The 18,601-nt window shown below is 37.5% G+C and overlaps 1 protein-coding gene across 7 annotated transcripts in view; it reads left to right on the top strand.

The window, feature by feature from the left end:
• Nucleotides 1-18,601, top strand: part of FBXW11 (F-box and WD repeat domain containing 11) — a 121,900-nt gene that overhangs the window by 20,450 nt on the left and 82,849 nt on the right. For 4 of the 7 annotated variants that reach the window (XM_059417356.1, XM_059417358.1, XM_059417359.1 and 1 more), the window contains one exon: nucleotides 17,358-17,459. The exons of the other annotated variants lie outside the window; for them this stretch is intronic. In XM_059417356.1, the coding sequence (XP_059273339.1) occupies nucleotides 17,358-17,459 (102 nt within the window). The remainder of the gene's footprint in view (nucleotides 1-17,357; nucleotides 17,460-18,601) is intronic. 7 annotated transcript variants of the gene reach the window in all.

The raw sequence follows: 18,601 nt of genomic DNA, 5'->3' as shown, positions 1-18,601 counted from the left end.
ATTGAATTACAGGTTTTTCTTTCATTATTTATTTATTTATTTATTTGTGTGTGTGTGTGTGTGTGTCCCATTTAAGAAAATTTTGCCTACTCTAAGGTCTTAAAGATAATTTACTCACAACTTTGGCTTTACCATCTTAAAACAATTTTTTTTTTAATGGTTGAGCAAGGGATCACGATTCATTTTTTCCCCCATATAGTTATCCAGTTAGCTCAGTGCTTTTGTTTACACATACATTAAAACACTATCGAAAAATTGTTGAAGAACATAATAAGCTTATGTTTTGTTTTTACAGAATTAACCATGTTTATTATAGAAAAATTCAAAATAAAAATAATGTAAAATAAGTAAAAGAGTCAGAACTTCCCCTGAGGACTTACTATTTGGTGTATTTCCCTTCCTTCATTTTTATGTATGTTCCATATGTATTTTTCACACATAAAATCGTTTTTTAAACTGCCTTTATTTTAATTAATTAATTAATTTATTTATTTTTGAGAGAGAGAGAGCAAGCAAGCATGTCTGGGTGCGACTTGGGGTTGGGGGAAGAGGGAGAGCGAGATGTTTTTTTTTAAAGATTTTATTTATTTATTTGACAGACAGAGGTCACAAGTAGGCAGAGAGGCAGGCAGAAAGAGAGAGGAAGAAGCAGGCTCCCCGCCGAGCACAGAGCCTGACTCGGGGCTCGATCCTAGGACCCCGGGATCATGACCTGAGCCGAAGGCAGAGGCTTTAACCCACTGAGCCACCCAGGTGCCCCGGAGAGCAAGATTCTTGAGCCGGCTCATGCTCAGCGCAAGCCTGATGCAGGGCTAAATCTCACAACCCTGAGATCATGACCTGAGCCAAAACCAAGAGTCGAAATCCAGAGTTGGGCAGCCACCCAGCTGCCCCCGCAAACTGCTTTTAAAACTCAGCAATACTTGTGGCATTTTTCTGAACTGTTTTATATTTCTCTTATAGTATTTTGAAGGGGTGCTTTGTATATATGAATGTAGAAATGGCTAACTAGTTAGGAAATTATTCCTTTATTTGACATTTAAATTCTTTTTTAAAAAAATATTTCTGATTTGTAGCAACTTAAAACTGGGTTGTTCTTATAGTTTGATCTTTGAACACATCTGTGAGTATTGGGATCATTTCTGAGGGGTAGAATGGATGGATCAAAGGATATATTACATTTTCAAGAACATGTGTATTTTATAAGGCCAGAAGTTCACCCACTCTCTGTTACTTACATGAAAATGATAAAACAGACCTTATTCTCTCTAAAAGTGCTATTTTCTCCATGCTGATGCCATTTTAGAATATTAATTAAAAAATAATACCAATTGGTTAAAGAATTTAATGAATTATTTCTGGAATTACTAGTGATATTGGATATATTATGTTTGTGGCTATATACGTTTCTTTTATGAAGAAAGGGAAATGTGTAGCTGTAGTTGTACTCTATTGATTTAAATACAGGTGCTTTGGGGAATGTGGTAGAAGGAAGTCACCAGGGTGAGTTTGTTGTGGCTGGACAGTGTTGCCTTTCTGTTATCAAAATGGCCATTTTTGGTAGAAGCCAGCTGCAGAAGTATTTGCTTTACTCAATGTACAGTATTTGCTTTACTCAATGTACAGTCTGTGGCAAGCTTAATAAGCCAGGCCGTGCTCCGGCCAGACCCTGGCTCCAGATCTTTATGAAGTACTGAGAGATCCGTCATGTTTGGCCTCACTCAATGCTTCAAGGATGCTCACTTCTGTCAGCCTCCTTTGATGTAGGAGGTGAGGTTCTGCTGGGAATTCCATTCACTTTTTAGGTAGGCATTTCTTTGTTTACATTTAGTGAACTCTACTTTCCGATCCAGTTTTTTTCTTTTTTGTATCTTAAAGAAATTCCTTGAAATGTCTTATATATGTGGAGGGCATCCTATCTAGATTTCTAGTACCAGTGTAGATTGTCTTTTATTTTGACATGCCTTTGATGATTTCAGTTGCACCTATCAGAAATCCCAAACTTAACACCTCTGTTTCCCTTGGAAGTCATGCCTGTTTTTGTTTTTTGTTTTTCACTCTATCTTTCTGCCCTTAGTCATAGTGATTCCCCTACCCCTTCCTCCAGTGCCTTGACCTAACAAGCATTGTCATCTGTTATTTGTTATTTACAAGGGTTCACCCTGTCCTCCTTTCTTGCCTGATTAACCCTTGCTTATCCTTTAGAGCTGAGTTCAAGCATCAGCTCTTAGGGGTTGTGTCCCCTAGGTACCCCCAAAATTAGATTCCCTTGTCATATTCTTACAATGCTCCATTCTTTTCCTTTGCTGCTGTGAATATAATTGAAATTAATAAATGTATTGCATAACTCCCCACTAGACAGCTCCTTTATTAGAAAGTAATGTCTGCGGGGACAAGGATCATGTCTATCATGTCATATTCAGCTCATAGCATATTCCCAGTATCTAGTACAGTGCGTGCCTTACAGCTGCCCAGTTGAATAAGGAATAAATTTGGAAGGGTAAATGAGAATTACTATCTGTACCAGAAGTTTATATTTACTTTTAAAATGAATACATTTGCTCCTTAAATGCCTGGTGTTTTCAGTTTCAGTATCATCCCTTAATTTTAAATAACTTGATCCTGAAGTTTAAACTGTTGCCATTAGAAACTCCTCTCAGGAGGTCCAGAAGCATCCCTTCTTTCCCTTTCTGCCTCTTCGCCAGATTTTTAAACCTGTCATTGACTTCTTCTTCTTCTTCTTTTTTTTTTTTTTAAAGATTTTATTTACTTATTTGATAGAGAGACAGCAAAAGAGGGAACATAAGCAGGGGGAGTGGGAGAGGGAGAAGTAGGATTCTTGTAGAGAGCATGGAGCCCGATGTGGGGCTTGATCCTAGGACCCTGGGATCATGACCTGATCAGAAGGCAGATGCTTAACACTGAGCCACCCAGGTGCCCCATAAACCTGTCGTTGACTTTTAATCTGTCCAGTTTATTTTGCTAATACTAATAATAGTTGTCATTTTGAAGGAGTTGTCAGCTGCTATGACTACTAATTCTTTTTTCTTTCTTTTCCCCCCCCCCCCCCCCCCGCCTTTCCGTGTGTGTATGTATATGTCCGTGACTAATAGGAACGCTGTTCCTGGGAGTTGCTTCCTTAGGTCAAGTAAATTTGGTAAATTTCTCATATAATCTCCTCTTGGAAATTGACTTGATAATTGTCATTTTAATAATTTGTTTCCCAGTATTTCCCAAACTTACCAACCCCAGAATGCTTCTCCTCCTTTATTTTGGTTCAAAACCCATGCAATCCAAGAGCTATTCTTGACTATTTTTGTGCATTTCATCCCAGCTTCTTGTATTCACCAGGAGTTCTCTGTCTTCCTGCCAAAGTAATGAGGGAGGGACTAACACTTGCTAAATGCTAGATTTACATCCATTATTCCTTTAACCTTCTATAACTTTGAATGAAAAATAGGCTTATTTTCCACATTTTAGCATGTGAGGAAATGGAAACCGGAGAAGGGATTTTTTTTCCCCTCAAGGTTACATAGTGATTTTGTCTCTATTTATCATCTGTCTGTTTCTTCAAAGCCTTGTGTTCTTTTTCCTTCCCCCCTGGGGAAGGAAAAGAAAAACTCTAATGATGGTTTTAGAAGCTGTACCTCCAGCTATCACCTTAGTTCAGGGAATGTTCAGTGGTGGCTTACACTCTCAAGAGCCAGAGGCCCAGGAGCAGCAGGGCCCCTAGGCTCTAATAGGTGGGCAGCAGCATATTCTCAGTACCTGGGGAGATGGAGAAGAGAAGGCCAAGAAAGGCCTTCACTACCCCTGCCTGCATTGCCTTTATAAGACCTCATGCTTTCTTCCCTCCTTCATTCCAGGCTTGCCTCATTCTCTTCAGTTCCAGTCTTTTCTACTCGTATGTGACTTTTTTGTTGGAATTTTAGGTTGGCTTTTACTAATAACATAGTAGCTAATATTTATTGGGTGTCTGCTTTAACGTAGCCAGCCTTTCCTCTCTGGCCCTCTAAATAGCTGCCTTACTTAAGGTCAGGTAGTGTTGGATCTGGGATCTTAACCTCAGCTCAGTAAATGCTTTCTTAGGGAAAACATACCTTAAGCAATTAAAATCTACAAAATCATGGGTTTGATGTGCTAGTTATGTATTTTTTATAATATATTTAAATTAAGTATATAGCTCTTAAACATTAAAACATGTTTATATACCACCAAAAATCACCTTGAATATTAAACCTTGGGAAATGTTCCTGTATTCTACTTTTTGTCTTATCCATTTATCCATGAATAGTTCAGTATGTGTCTGTAATAGATGAGGGCATAAGAACAAAACAAAAGATGATTATTATTAGAGATTTTCTTTATTAATTTGATAAAGAGAGAGACCGCAAGAGAGGGAACACAAACAGGGTGAGTGGGAGTGGGAGAGGGAGAAGCAGGCTTCCCGTTGAGCAAGAGCCTGATGTGATGTGATAGCAGGGCTCAATCCCAGAACTCTGGGATTGTGACCCAAGCTGAAGACAGACACTTGACGACTGAGCCACCTAGGTGCCTGGGAACTAAGCTAAATGCACACACACAAGGGTACCTGGGTGGCTTAGTCATTAGGCGTCCACCTTTGGTTTAGGTTATGATCCTGTGGTCCTGGTTTGAGCCCTGCATCAGGCTCCCTGTTCCGCCATGGTGCTTTCTTACTTTTGTGATGTTCTCTATCCTTTCCAAGTAGCTGATTCTTAGAGAAACGTAGTACTGTACATATGCATTTACATTTTTCCGAGTTAAAACTGCATAATTTATTGATTGTAGATGGTGAACCAGTAAGCTGGCGCAGGAATGCCTGCATGTAGTTGTCAGTTTTGTCGAGGACGGTGATGACACATTATACGGTATTGACAATCAGTATTAGAGTATATTCCTATAGTTTGTTTTCAACTTTCTCCTTTTTCTCAATTCAGATATGTAGTGACTTTTGCTACTGTTAGTATATACTTAAACCTTACTTTATCCCCACCCCCCATTTGAATGATTACAATGACACCTTTAATGTAGGAAGATAAAAACAAAATAAGTGGGAAAATGAAAATAAAAGAAAAAAATGTAGGAAAAGAAGATGAATGAAGAAATAAAGTTATGTAAAAATGCACAGAATAAGGTTAGTTTTTAACAGGAGGGGCACAGATTAATCACTGCTTGTAACTGTTCTTTGTAGCTGTTTGCAGAAATTCTGTATTTTTAGATGATAACTATATATTTTTTCCCAAGGTTTTTTAATTTATTTGGTATTTGTACTTGGTAATGCCATTCTCATTACTTATTTGGAATGAAGTGCCTATAAAAATGTGGGTCAGGTTTCTCAGTGTTGGGTTTCAGAGCTCTTTGGAAAATAAGGACTCTCTTTTCTGTTGTGCCTTCTTTGTACGGTCTTCTTAGAGTTTTGATTAGTTCATCCTGTTATATAGGTTTTCCTTTCCCTAGTGTCTGTGGTATAGCATGAATGAGATATTCTTGGAACATTTAGTTCTAAGTACATTTGTTTATTTGTTTTAGAATAAAGTGATTTCTTAGGAAAGAAAATAAGTATATAAGAAAGTTTCTCCAGCAGAATACTGTGTCTTTGGCCATATCAAATACCTTTTTTGAGATTTGCCTGTTGTATTTGAACTAAATATTTAAGGTTTGTTATGATTTTTTCAGTTAAAGTGGCAGAAAAGCCAACTTAAAGCTGTCATAAGCCATAACAAGGAATATGTAATTTGAAAAATCTAGAGGTAGGTGTGGATTCAGGTTTCTTTCTCAGACTCTAAAGTGATACCTCCTGGTAACCAACTCCAGACTCTCCCTGTGGTAGCATGAAGGCATCAGTAGCTCCGACTTTCATCCTGTCATGTTCAAGCTCAGTGGGAAAGAATCTCTTTTCTTTAGGCTTCCATAGAAGCCCTGGGATTCGATTTAGAACATGTGCCCACCACTCCTGAATCAATCACTGTGATTAGGCAATGTGGCCGAAAAACAGATGTCTACCATCAACCCCTTAAAATTATAACATACTCTTCTCTGGCCCTGAATCAAGTTTTTGCTCTGCATATAGACTTTCTGGACTTTCGTAGTTCATTATTTGATAACTTAACAAATATTTATTGAGTTCCTGCTGTGTACAGGCACTGTAAGGACTTAAAAACATTACATTATGCATTGGTAAACTCCCTTACCAATTGCTTGTAAATTATACTATTTTTAATAAATTATTATTTGGAAATGTATAATTTTTACTTTCATTTTCTTATTTGCAGATTTTGTTTTATTATTATTCATTTATTATTTATTTATTTTAAAAAGCTTTTTTTTTTTTTTTTTTTTTAAGATTCTATTTATTTATTTGACAGAGATCACAAGCAGGCAGAGAGGCAGGCAGAGAGAAAGGGAAGCAGGCTCCCCGCCGAGCAGAGAGCCTAATGTGGGGCTCGATCCCAGGACCCTGGGACCATGACCCAAGCTGAAGGCAGAGGCTTTAACCCACTGAGCCACCCAGGTGCCCCTCTTTTTTTTTATTTTTAAAAATTTTTTTAGTGAGAGCTTGAGCACACAAGCTGGGGAGCAGGAGGAGAGGGGCAGAAGGAGAGGGAGAGAAAGAATCTTACGCAGGCTGCACACTCAGTGCAGAGCCTGACGTGGGGCTTAGTCTCAAAATTCTGAGATCATGACCTGAACTGAAGTCAGAAGTTAGAGGCTTAACTAATTGAACCACTGAGGCACCCCCTGAAGATTTTATTTTTAAGTAATCTCTACACCCAACATGGATCTCAAACTTAAAACATTTGGATCAAGAGTTGCATGCTCTACCAACTGAACCAGCCGGGCATCCCGGGAAATAAAATACAATTTTTAAAAGAAGACTTACTACTTCATGATTTTTCTGTGGTTTATAGACCAGTTCATGAATTTATTTTCAAATTAATAGTATTATCACCCTTTCAACCTTTTTTCATTCACATCCCAGTCTTGGTAGCTGTTTCTTTTGTTTCTTTGTAGAATTTTAACTCATCAGTGAAAAGAAATGTGGCTTAAAAAAAATAGAGAAATGTGGCTCGTGGATTATTTTTCCTCTTAAACACAGTAGGAAATGTCCCTGTGAGATTTGTCTTCTGATCCTCCTCTCAATACTGTATTCTCTCAGAGTTAATGAAAAATTTTATTATGATGGTGACATCTGTGTTCTGTGCTTTGTAGAACATCTTGGCTGAGGGCTTATAGCTGAGTCATTCATAAAGTTACACAGTGAAGTTGAACAGTTTTTTTTAACAAGTCCAGTATCTCTTAAATTTATATTTGGGCATTCCATCTTAAACTTCATTACTTCCTTTGTGTGAGGACTTCCAGAGTGCTACAGTCTACCCATGTCCATATGTACTGCTGCAAAAAGAGTCTGAAACTTGCAGGGTGACCTTACTGTAGCATGTGTTTAGCAGTAATTATCTGCTGTCGAGACTAGGTGCTTTCAAGGGGATGCGCACCAAAAGCATGATGTGAGAGATTTAGAGGACCTGGGCTAGAAAAGCATTTTAAGAAGATGGACGGAATGCTCTGTAGAGTCCCTTTCAGCTCCAGAATATAATGAAATCTCTGGCTTCAAGCAGCGAGAACTCTCTTTACCCAGTTGCCTGCAGGAGACAGACAGTGTGAAGGGAATCAAAGACATCCTTGCTGTGCAGCAAGCAGCAGGAATCCCTTACTAAGGCAGCCTTAGCCCCTGGCTGAAAGACAGATTCATTTGTTCCCAAAGCCCAGTGGATTGTGAGGCACACAACTTCACTCTTATTTGAAACCAAGGTCAGCCTAGGATAGGAGGACAATGGGCTATATGAGAAAGTAGAGCAAGTGTAAAGTTTGCTATAAATTTAATTAAGGGATGATAAAATATACCCTTTTATACGTTGGCTTTGACAGCTCACTTTTCATGCTATTCCCAGCTGTAGAAGCAAAATTTTGATTACCATTGTTTTCTAAATAAGTCAACATACAGTTGAATGTGTTAGTGTATGTATAAACTTTTAAAAAGATTGAGACTGCCAACTTGGGATGTGTGCTTCTTTGGGATGGGGCTTGTTAGGTCTCTGAGAATAAGTATATATTTGAGAAATGAGCAGTGTTTAGAAAATATTAGAGGGCTTGTTCAAATGCTGTTAAGGTTTGACTTCAAAAGGTTTCTTTGTAGGATCAACTTTCATTCTATAGGTGCTTGTTCAGAGCGAATAATGAAAGAGGAAGCATGATGGAAGCTTTGAAAGTCTTTGAAAGATTTTTATTTATGGTGTTTTGGTGTTTTTAAAATATCCGTAGGGTTTAAGTTTTGATACTCTTAAAAGCAGGGAAACTGCATTTCTTTAAATATTTTATACTTTTTAGGAATTTAGCTGCGTTCTTTAGTGAACTGGGAAATAGTATAGCTTTATTTCCAGAAACAATTTTAATATCACAGTTCTTGGTTTTGCGAATTCTTTCTTGTCTATTGAAGCATTGTACTATACTGACATGTTCAATAAGCCTTTTTGAGTGACTGCTTACTTTAAAATGAAAAGTTAAAAGAGGATTATGATGTGGTCTGTCTGTAATTGAGTTAGTCAGACCCATTGTGAGTGGAGTCAAGTCATCTTCCTGAAAGTTATATCTCCTCCTAGAAAAAATGAGAATATTTGTTATATCAGAGAAAAAAATTTTTCACTTTTATTTTCACTTTCAAGTTCTTTTAAAATCATGGCAAACTTTGCGCTCTCTCACATGAAAGTAGGGCAAGAATTTTGATTTAGTAGAGCTTAGGTCAGTCAGATCCTGTGCAGACATGTTCAGAAGTTCTCTGATTAAAGTTTTTTTTTTTTTAATTAAAGTATCTTGACTCAGAATTGATAGAAGGACTAGGAAGGGGTGGAGCCAGGGCTTGTATTTGGAATCGCAAGAAACTGGAAGTTGGGTTAATTTAGAGTGGGGCCTGGTTCTCTGGTATAGATTAATGAGATCAGATGTCCCTCAAGTCTCAAATGATGTCTAAATCACAAGGTGAATTTTTAGTTCTCTCTCCTGGAAGTCCTCTCAGGTGTCATGTAGTGTGGAGTATGATTGTCAGTTATTTGGAAATGGCAGCCTTATAAGACAGAACATCAGTACCTAAGAGTTATCTGGCAAGTACCCTGAGCTATCTGGAAGTCTCAGACTTTGAAATGAATTTAGGTTAGCGTCCTTGTCACCTCACAGTGTAACCAAATTCTGATACCTAGCTTAACCCCATCTGTTGGCCACTTTCACCAAAGGGGAATAGACTAGAACTGGGGACAAGTTGCTATGACCAGAGTCTTAAGAAACAGTGCAGAAGTGGCAATTAACTCTGTTTTGAGGTGGCCTGGTGGAGAGAGGATTGAGAAAACTGAGTACTGTGTTGCCCATTGTCTGACAGCTGATCTGAAATTTATAGTAGACACCCCCCAAAAGTAAAATAAACATCACCTATATTTAATTCTGGTATTTTGTACACATTTTATGTTTTATTAAATAAAAATGTGGGATCATAAATGGAAGTCATATATTTGTAGCCTTTATTCACTTAATGTTTCTTGAACTTTTTCTGTGTATTGTAATGTTCCATGTATTGTAAACATCCTTCTGGGTCAATACATATACTCCTACAACATGATTTTTATTTGTAGACACATAATATTCTGTCTTCTGGATGATCTGTAATTTGTATAGCTAGTCTCTATTGTTGGGCCTTTTTTTCCTTTGCTATTGTGACTGATGTGATAAATATCTTCTTAGCTGTATTTTTGGACCTGTCTTTATTTTTTCCCCTACTATAATTTCCTGCACTTGAAATTGCTGAGTTAATGACGTGCATGTTTTTCAGCTATTGAATATGTATTGATAAGTTGAACAGGAGAGGTTGTACCTATTACACTCCAATCAGCAGTATGTATGGGTGACAAGTAGATAAAATTTATAAATAGGTGAGAAAAAATTGCTGCTCAAGGGAGTTTAATGTCAAGCAAAGGAAGTGAGAGGCAGTATAATTTAGTGGAGAAAGTAGGGATTTTGGAGTTAGAAGGGCAAATCTGCTACTTTTGACCTCTGGCAGGTTATTTTCTGTGTCTGGTCCTCAGTTTCTTCCTCTTTAAAGCTAACGTGCCAGTCTGGCCAGAGGTGGGGTGAGAGTTAATGAGATCACAATAGTACAGTATGCAGCACACAGTAGGCACGCTGAAATATGAGTGTGCATCCCCCTCCCAATTTATCTTTTTTTGTAAACTTTCGTTTTACCTTTATCATTTTCATTGAAAAGGAGGTTAAGCTTGTAGTTTAGTCATCTCCCTTAGTTCTGAATAACCTTCCTCTTTGGACCACAGATGCTAATTGACAAAGGCCCCGATGTACTTAATTCAACTGTTTAATTCTCTCCAATCTCAGGATTTGTGGATCTTGGTAAACCCTTTTGGGATTGGGTTCAGACTGATCTGACCTGGAGCTTGGTGGGGGAATCTGTTCCTTTTTGGCAGCTGAGTCTCATACTGGGCCTAGTACAACCGAGGACCCATGTGGCTCTGCCGGAAATAGATTTATTTTGTTACATCCTGTTCTCTGTCATGCTGCTTAGAATAGAGATTTTGCTCCCCCACTCCCATATATCTAATCCTTCTTTCCAGCAGCTTCTGTGAGAGCTCTGGAAAATCTGGTGACATTTTTGAATCCTGGGTGGTGGTTGTAAAGTGGATAAGGATATTTTTTTCCTTTGGAGTTAATCAGGACTAAGGTGTTACCACTTTTAAGATTTACTGCTGTTTTTGAGGGTCACTGGGTATTTTTCTAACATTCCAGCCTCTTGAGACATTTTAAACTACAGTTGTTTAAAATGGACCTAGTTCATTCTTGGGAAAAGAATTTGTTTTTATTTAAGTTGTCAAGTTACTATTTATGACATATAGCAACTTATATAATTATATAATTAACATATCATTTATCATGCAATATGGTATAAACTTATCATAAGTACTAGATATTCATTGGAGAAAAATCAGAAAATATGAATGGATAAAAATTCAAAAAGAAAAATTACCTTCATCCATGTACCAAAGATAACTGCATAGATCCATTTTAATTTTATTAGCTTCAGGTTCTGGTATCTCATCTGAGATAATCTCTCAAGATGAGGTAATTGTCTGGACATTGAAAGATCTGTTTTTTTATATTATTATAGGGTTTAGGGAAGGTTTGGACTCTGGCTTTGAGTCTTGATTTCATTCCTGTTTGGTGATGTTTGAAGCTCTAAAACTTGTAGATAGTATCATTTTCCCTCACTCTTAGCCTGCTTTTTTATTTCCTCCTTCCACTGCCTTCTGTTCCCCATATATTTTTCTTCTTTTAATATATATCCCAGCCTGAAAATGCTCTGTGGTGTATTGACAAAAATATGTAGTTCTACCCTACAGTTGTTAGGAATTGATACAGTAACTTTTTTGGTTATATGTCACTTGTCAAATTCTGCTATAATAAAATACCATTATAAGGAAAGGAAAGTCTTTCGCACATGGAGGCACTGGACTGGTATTTTGTCTCTTGAAAAGGCTTTGGAGAATGCCTTTGAATTGTGTATTAACTTTTATTCTACATCCTGATTATTGTATTATGGTTCTTGGTTATAAAAGCAGTACAATTTTGGGTGGGAGTTTGCTCTTATAGGTTGCCGTCAAACATTTTAACAGCAGAAGCTTAGGTTCTGAATCTTTGGGGATGCTTTTAAAAGCCTTCTGTGGCCCTATTTTCACTACAACTACTGCTGCTTCTTGAAAAGCAACAGTCTGAGAATCCAGACACAATAGTGATAGTTCCTGATTTGGATGAATTTTAATATTTGCTTTATTTGCTTTGAGGTGAAGACTGCCTCCAGCTGAAAGAATGGATACTCTTTAGCTTGCACACCCAGGTTTAGTGAGCTGGAATTACATAATCTCCTTGAGCCTGTCTGTTGTATGATTCTTCAGCACCAGGTCCCCACTCCTGGATAGAGATTCCCAGTGGAGAGTGTCATGGCCAAAGAGTAACCATAAAATGGACTTTTTTTTTTAAACTTCTATTATTTGGTACCCCCCATTTTGTTATCATGGCACTGTTTGTTTTGTATCCTGTTCTATCAGTAGGGCATGGTGGAAGTTGTATTGAAAAACAAAAAACAAAAACCTAGACTGAGCATGAAAATTGACTTTAGAAATGTACTTCCAAAGGTAAGTGCCAGCCCTTGTATGTACTTTTTGTAGCGTGGCTGAAAGAAATTTGTGTTGGCTGTAAAATAAAAATGAGAGGCTGTCTTGTTAGATTCTCCAAGAGACTTCTGTTTCTTACTTCTCTTCAACATGCTTTCCAGCTGCCAAGGTTCTTTCTTTGATGCTGGCTTGAGTTGGCTTGGCTTTGGCTTGATATTTTGCTTTATCCCTGACTTTTAGTCTAAGAACATCATCCAGCCCTTGCCATTATGTTGCATGACCTGCTTCTATCCCTTTGACAGATATGGTTGAAACAGTATGTATGCGGAGTTGCTGAAGAAAGCTCTTAGGCATGTTGATGGTAAATTGGACTGCACACTTGGGAAGGATTGGTTGTTTTACTGGTGAGCTGTATATAGCACACAGTATGTAAGAGCTGTTGTCTGCAGGTTCAAGTCCCAAGTTTGATAGAATGGTTTATGAAAGACCTCTGTGATTTGGCCTCTCAGCTTTCCCCATCTCATACTGAAATACTTTAGTAAAGCTAAATTAATTGCAGATCCTTGAGTAGGATGTGCCATTTTTTAGCTCTTTGGCTTTGCTTATGCTATTTATTTTGCCTGGAATGTCTGTCTTTCTCTTTTTACCCTGGCTGCCTCCTACTCATCTTTTATGGCTTAGTTCAGGCATCCTCCTCCTTTGGGTGGGTTAAGTCTATTTGTGTGTGTGTGTGTGTGTGTGTGTGTGTGTGTGTGTGTGTGTATGTGTGTTACACTGCACATTCTCAGAATTCCCTCCTATGAACTCCTGGACAAGAGAGAATGCCTTAATTGCTTTTCTGTCTGCAGATGTAAGTTCTAGTAAGCTGTTTGTTGAATGGAATAGTATTTAAGCCTCTTAGTTATCTCAAACATGGTGACAAGAGTTAAATGAGTCTGGTAATGATTCTGTGGGAGGTGGTTTAAAGAAAAAAAAAAGGGGGGATTTATAGGAAACCCCTAAATTTACACTTATAAATATATAGAAAATAAGGCATATTTCAGAATCAGAGTGATGTTAAAGAGTGAGTGACATAAAATACCTCTTCGGCTAGCTTTTAAAAGAATTGCCTCTTTGAGAAGGAATCAGGGCAGGATATTCAAAACAATCCCATCTAGAAACAGACCAAAGTTAGCTTTTGTGAGTTCTCCTTCAAGCCAGCCAATTAGAAGACAAGGTGCCTGCAACCACTTTTTCCTTTTGATTTGTGGTTCCTATGGCAATAGGAAGAGAGCCTAGGACATTTCTCTCCTACCTCTTTTAATAACTTTTTGCTTTTGAAAAATGCCAAAAGCTATTGTTCTTGTCTTTACTGACTTACAGTGTTTCTCAGCATGGTGGCCCTGATTTTGGTTTTTGATTGTACAGTGGGTATGACAGAATTAATAAACAATATCAGTTTCCTTGACTAATGCTATTTTCTTTGGCTATAGAACCTGCAAATATAATCAATCTAATTGGATATTTGCTGTTAATATTAGAATGCTGTGTGAAGTGTTTCTTATTCCTTATGAATAATTCTGAATTAGAATACTAGTCATTACAAGTAGCTAAATGTGAAATCAGAGCAAACATTTCTTGGGGGTTTTCTATCCCTGAGAGGCCTCTCAAGTGTCCCCATTGTGACCCCTGTGGGTTTCTCTTGAGCTTGAGGCTGAAATCTCAAGAGGAAAGAGGCTTAGTTTGTATTGTTGTTGCCTTAATAAGTAGGTCAATAAGCATTTGTTAAAATTGATAAATACCCGCAGTGTGAGGGTTTTTGAAACATATTTTAATAATGAGTTGGTGTTCCTCAAGTTTAAAGAGAGACCAGTAAAAAAAAAAAGAAAAAAGAGAGACAAAATAGTCTGCCTTGTGAAGATAGCTAATATAGCTAATATAGCTAACATTATTCTGTTAGAGAATGATAGATAATAGTTATTCCACAAGTCAATATGTTTCCAATGAGGCCCCTAAATTTAAAATTAGAAGCGCCAAGAATCAGTTACTACTGTGTGTTCCTAGCTGCATTTTAATGCTCTTAGTTGATAAAAGCAGAACTTTTATTTTTATCCATTATTTTCAAATTTGAACAATGTCTTCTTGGGCCATTACACTTAAGAGAGCCTCGTTTAGACTAGAAGGTGCATCCTTATTAAAAGATGGGTGTATTTCTGTTGTGTAAAAACTTTTTTCAACACTGTGGTTGGTTTCTTAATTGTGTATGAAAGTAAAGAAGTTCTAATACCTTTAGTAAATACCGGCATCACTCTCTGTACTCTACAGTGTCTTTCATAGAGATTACGAATTCTTGGAAATTAGATTTAAGAGGGTTCTTACCTTTTCCTGAATATACAGTTTCAGTATCAAGCTTTTAAAAACATTTGTAATTGATGGCTAATATTTTGAAATTAAGTTTTCAGAAAATTTTCTTTTTAGTTGTTTTCCATATATTTGTAAGTATTAGGTCATTAGATGGTTAGGAAACTTTGGGAAGATCATTAATTTTCTTCTTTGGGCTTTAGTTTCTTCTAAAATTAGGGGTGCAGGTGCAGACTAAATTATTTTCCAGTTCTGTATGATTCTTTGGTTTATTAAATATGAAAATACGTCCTTTAAAAAAAAAAGTTTTGGATCCAAGGTATTAGCATAATCTAATCAGGGTATAGTATTCCTGTGTCTTCAGAGTTTTACTGTTTGAGTCAAACACATATTAAATCTTGCAGAGGGAACCTGACTGGTTCTGTGGAATAAATGAAAATTCATTTGCAGGTGAACTTTGGTGTTAATTTGTTATCAGTTGTTGAATCCAGGTGTTAAACTCTGTTATCAGAACTGAGTGATTCTACGATTTGGATAATTATAAAGATTCCTGAAAGGAAACTTTAAATTGAACTATGGGGGTGTTGGGGATTTATTTAATTTAAAATAATCCACGTAAGCAATGTCTATGAATGTAGTATGTCTGGGCCTTTTCTCTGCCCGTCTCCTTTTGGTGCATACTGATGTAAGTATTCTTTCAATAAGCATTTGCTAGATTTCTCTGGGTATTGTTTTAATGGAAAGAAAACAGATTTATTTAGAGTCAGGCAGGATTAACTTCTAGTCCTAATTTTACTATCAAGTTAGCCATTGTTTTCTTGCTCCTGAACAAGCTGCTGTTTCAATAAATCAAGCACTCCTTTACTGGTCCTTGGATTCCTCATCTGTAAAATAGAATAATACCTCTCTAAAAAGAGTTTTTGTGGGGAAAAAAAAAAGTTTTTGTGGGGGTTTACCCTGTTAACTGTCTAGCATATAACAAGAGCTTGATAAATGGCAGCTGTTTTTATTATATTATTATACAGACATTTATTCAGCATCTTTTGTGGCACTTTGAAAGTGTTGGGGTTACAAAATATGGAACCCTGGATGGTCAGTGATACATTTCTATATTGGCTGTGGTAAACTGCAGTAAAGACACATGTTGGAAATGTGTGGTTGTTACAAAAAGGTGCTTGCTTTTTTTAATTCCATTTGATTCCTCTGGTTTTGTATTCTTTAAATGCCTTTTCTAAATAATATCAATATTTGGGGCACTTGGGTGACTCAGTGGGTAAAGCATGTGACTCAATATCAGATCAGGTCTTAATCTCAGGGTTGTGAATTCAAGCTCTGCACTTGGGCTCCATGCTGAGCAAGGAGCCTTCTTTAAAATATATAAGTAACTAAATAATCTCAAGATCTAGTTAAATTATAGGTGATATGTAAGGGGTAAGTGGCAGATGCTGGATAGGAGCCCAGGTCTATTTGATTTCAAGCATAGCTATCTTTGTTTATATTATAATTGGGATGACCACAGAATTTGTCTCCCAAATGAGAATGCTTTTGAGAATGAAAGCTATGCTGGGACAACAAGTGTAAACCTGGACTGTCCAAGGAAAAATGAGGATGTCTGACCAGCCCAATTATAGCTAGGATAAACAAGTTTATGATGTTGAGTCTAAAGCTTCTGAAGCATTTTGGTTGAACGCAAACACCCACCCTCAGTTAAAAAAAAATTTTTTTTTTTGCATGGTTATTGTTTTTGCAGTAAACTAATTGACCTTAGATCTGCAGAAAAAAGTACTTATTGAATAATAAATAATCCAATGTCTTAAAAATACTAGCCATGATGCATATGTTCACTTTCATATTTTTTCTTTTTTCTTAATTCCATTAAGACCAGCAAGATTTTAATAGAGAATGGGAATGGGTAAATGAAATAAGCCTTTATGTTCTTACATATGTCAAATGAACTTTATAAACAAAGTCTAAAATTAAAACCATCATATTCCAGAGTTTTTTCTTTGGGAAGGCAGAGATGTGGGTGTCACTGAAAAATCAGTTATTTTTTAATCAGCTCTTTTATTGCCTGTATCTATCAGTCTATCACTCATCTTTCTTATTCCTTTTGCCTCATGTCTCTAGGTGTCCTGTGATTTTATTTAGGAAAGTATAAAACTACTCTGTTAAAAATTCAGATGATCAGAGTTTTTACAATAGAAGCATCATAGTCTTGTAGAATTAATGGGGGTTTAATAGCAGACAATGAAGGTTTGAAATTCTGCCTCTCCCCTCCTTTGCTGTGTGTCCTTGTGCAAATGATTTAACCTCTGAGCCTCCATTTCTTTACTGTGGTGTGGGAATTAGAAAACACATTTAAAGTCCTGGGCACATAGTAGGTGATGTAATGACGGCAGTTATAATTTTATGACTCTGACTAGAAACCGTTATTTTTATGAAGTTATAGTCCCAATCTTACCACTAATCTTGTGCATGCAGACTTTCACAGTTCCCTTTAGTGGGTTTTCATTTAAACATTCTCTCTCTCCCTCTTGGTTCTGTTCACTGTGTCCTGAGGAATTAGTGGTTGGCAGCAGAAACCTCCTTTCTGTAGGACAGAAAGTGGGCCCTCTCCCAGGGATTCAGTAGGTTGTCTAGGTCCACCATCCCTGACCTCCAAACTGCCAAGGGTGCATCCCCCGCCCAACTAACATTCAAGTTGCCTGTGTGAAGGAGTGATTTGTTGCGGCCTCTAACTGCTTCTTCTCTTCCTTCCTTTTTGTCATCCTGCAGTGTTCTGTGCCAAGGTCTTTGTGGCTAGGCTGCGCCAACCTGGTAGAGAGCATGTGCGCACTGAGTTGCCTGCAGAGCATGCCCAGTGTCAGATGTCTCCAGGTGCCTCTCTTCTTTCTTGTTGTAAATGTGTTTTTTACGTATGCCATGAACATTTGTTGAAACTTGCAGTAGTGTGTTTAATCCAATGTTAAGTCTGCTAAATGTTCTGTGTAACCCTCTGCTTTTCTCCAGCCTGGGTGCCCCACATGGAGGAGTTAGTATCAGGAGGGGCCCCTCTGAGAAAATGGGTCTTTGGCTGGGCCCGATTCTACTCTTTTTCTGCTCCTGCTTTTATTCCCCTCTCCCCCTCTCCCCTACCTTGAAGTTCTGATTCTCACTTTTAATAGTTGTGCATGTGCCCACAAAACCCTGACATTTTCCATTTGGCTACTTTTAACAGTTCTTTGTTGAGTTGGGAGGGTTTCATAATTAAAGTGGTGATTTTTCTATTTTGAAACTCATCCTTTTGGCATGCTTTCTCTCCCTCCTTCAAAAAAGGAGTAGGGAGGGAATTACTAATTGTATAAAATCTCAAATTGAAGTTTATTAAAGGTCACAGCTTTATGCTGCCAATAATTGTTGGTTTGGGCCACTTCCCAAAGGCCAGATCTGACACCTGTCCTCAGGGTCTACCCAGGTTTCCAGGCCGAGGCTGGCAGAGAATTCCACAGATAAAAGTAAAACTTTTGGGGGTGGGGGTGGGGAGGGATTGCTCAGGAAAAAAGCGGTTAGCAGGAATGGGGCCTGACTGCACTCACTTGTTGGGATGGATTCTGAGGGAGCCAAGGCAGAAAGCATTGTGACTTTATTGGGGAAGTTCTTTTTAGAGAAAACGTGTATTTAATTAAGTATGATTTCAGTAGCAATATTCAGTTTTCATCACTGCATATTCCACACAGTTCATTATATCTTTAAAAAGTGATATTAAATTCCTGGTGTCCTGTGGAGACTGCCCTGTTTTAGGAAAACATTGTAAAATGAGGAAATGGGTTAGAGGGATATTATTGATGGCGTGGATGACTTTACTGTTCTCGAAGTTCTCTTTCTATTCATGTTTACAGTCTCTGAATGGAGTGGGGGAACCAGGAAAGAGGAGAATTTCATATTGGGATTGTGTATTTTATTTACTTATTGGCAAACATTCTGAGTCGCATTGGTGTGGTTATTGATTCAAATTGCTTTCTTTAGAAAACTGTACTGGA

Source organism: Mustela nigripes, chromosome 12 (genome assembly GCF_022355385.1).
Source record: "Mustela nigripes isolate SB6536 chromosome 12, MUSNIG.SB6536, whole genome shotgun sequence".
Classification (NCBI taxonomy): Eukaryota; Metazoa; Chordata; class Mammalia; order Carnivora; family Mustelidae; genus Mustela; species Mustela nigripes.
Note: the sequence above shows the minus strand (reverse complement) of the source record. Positions and strands in the feature narration are given on the sequence as shown.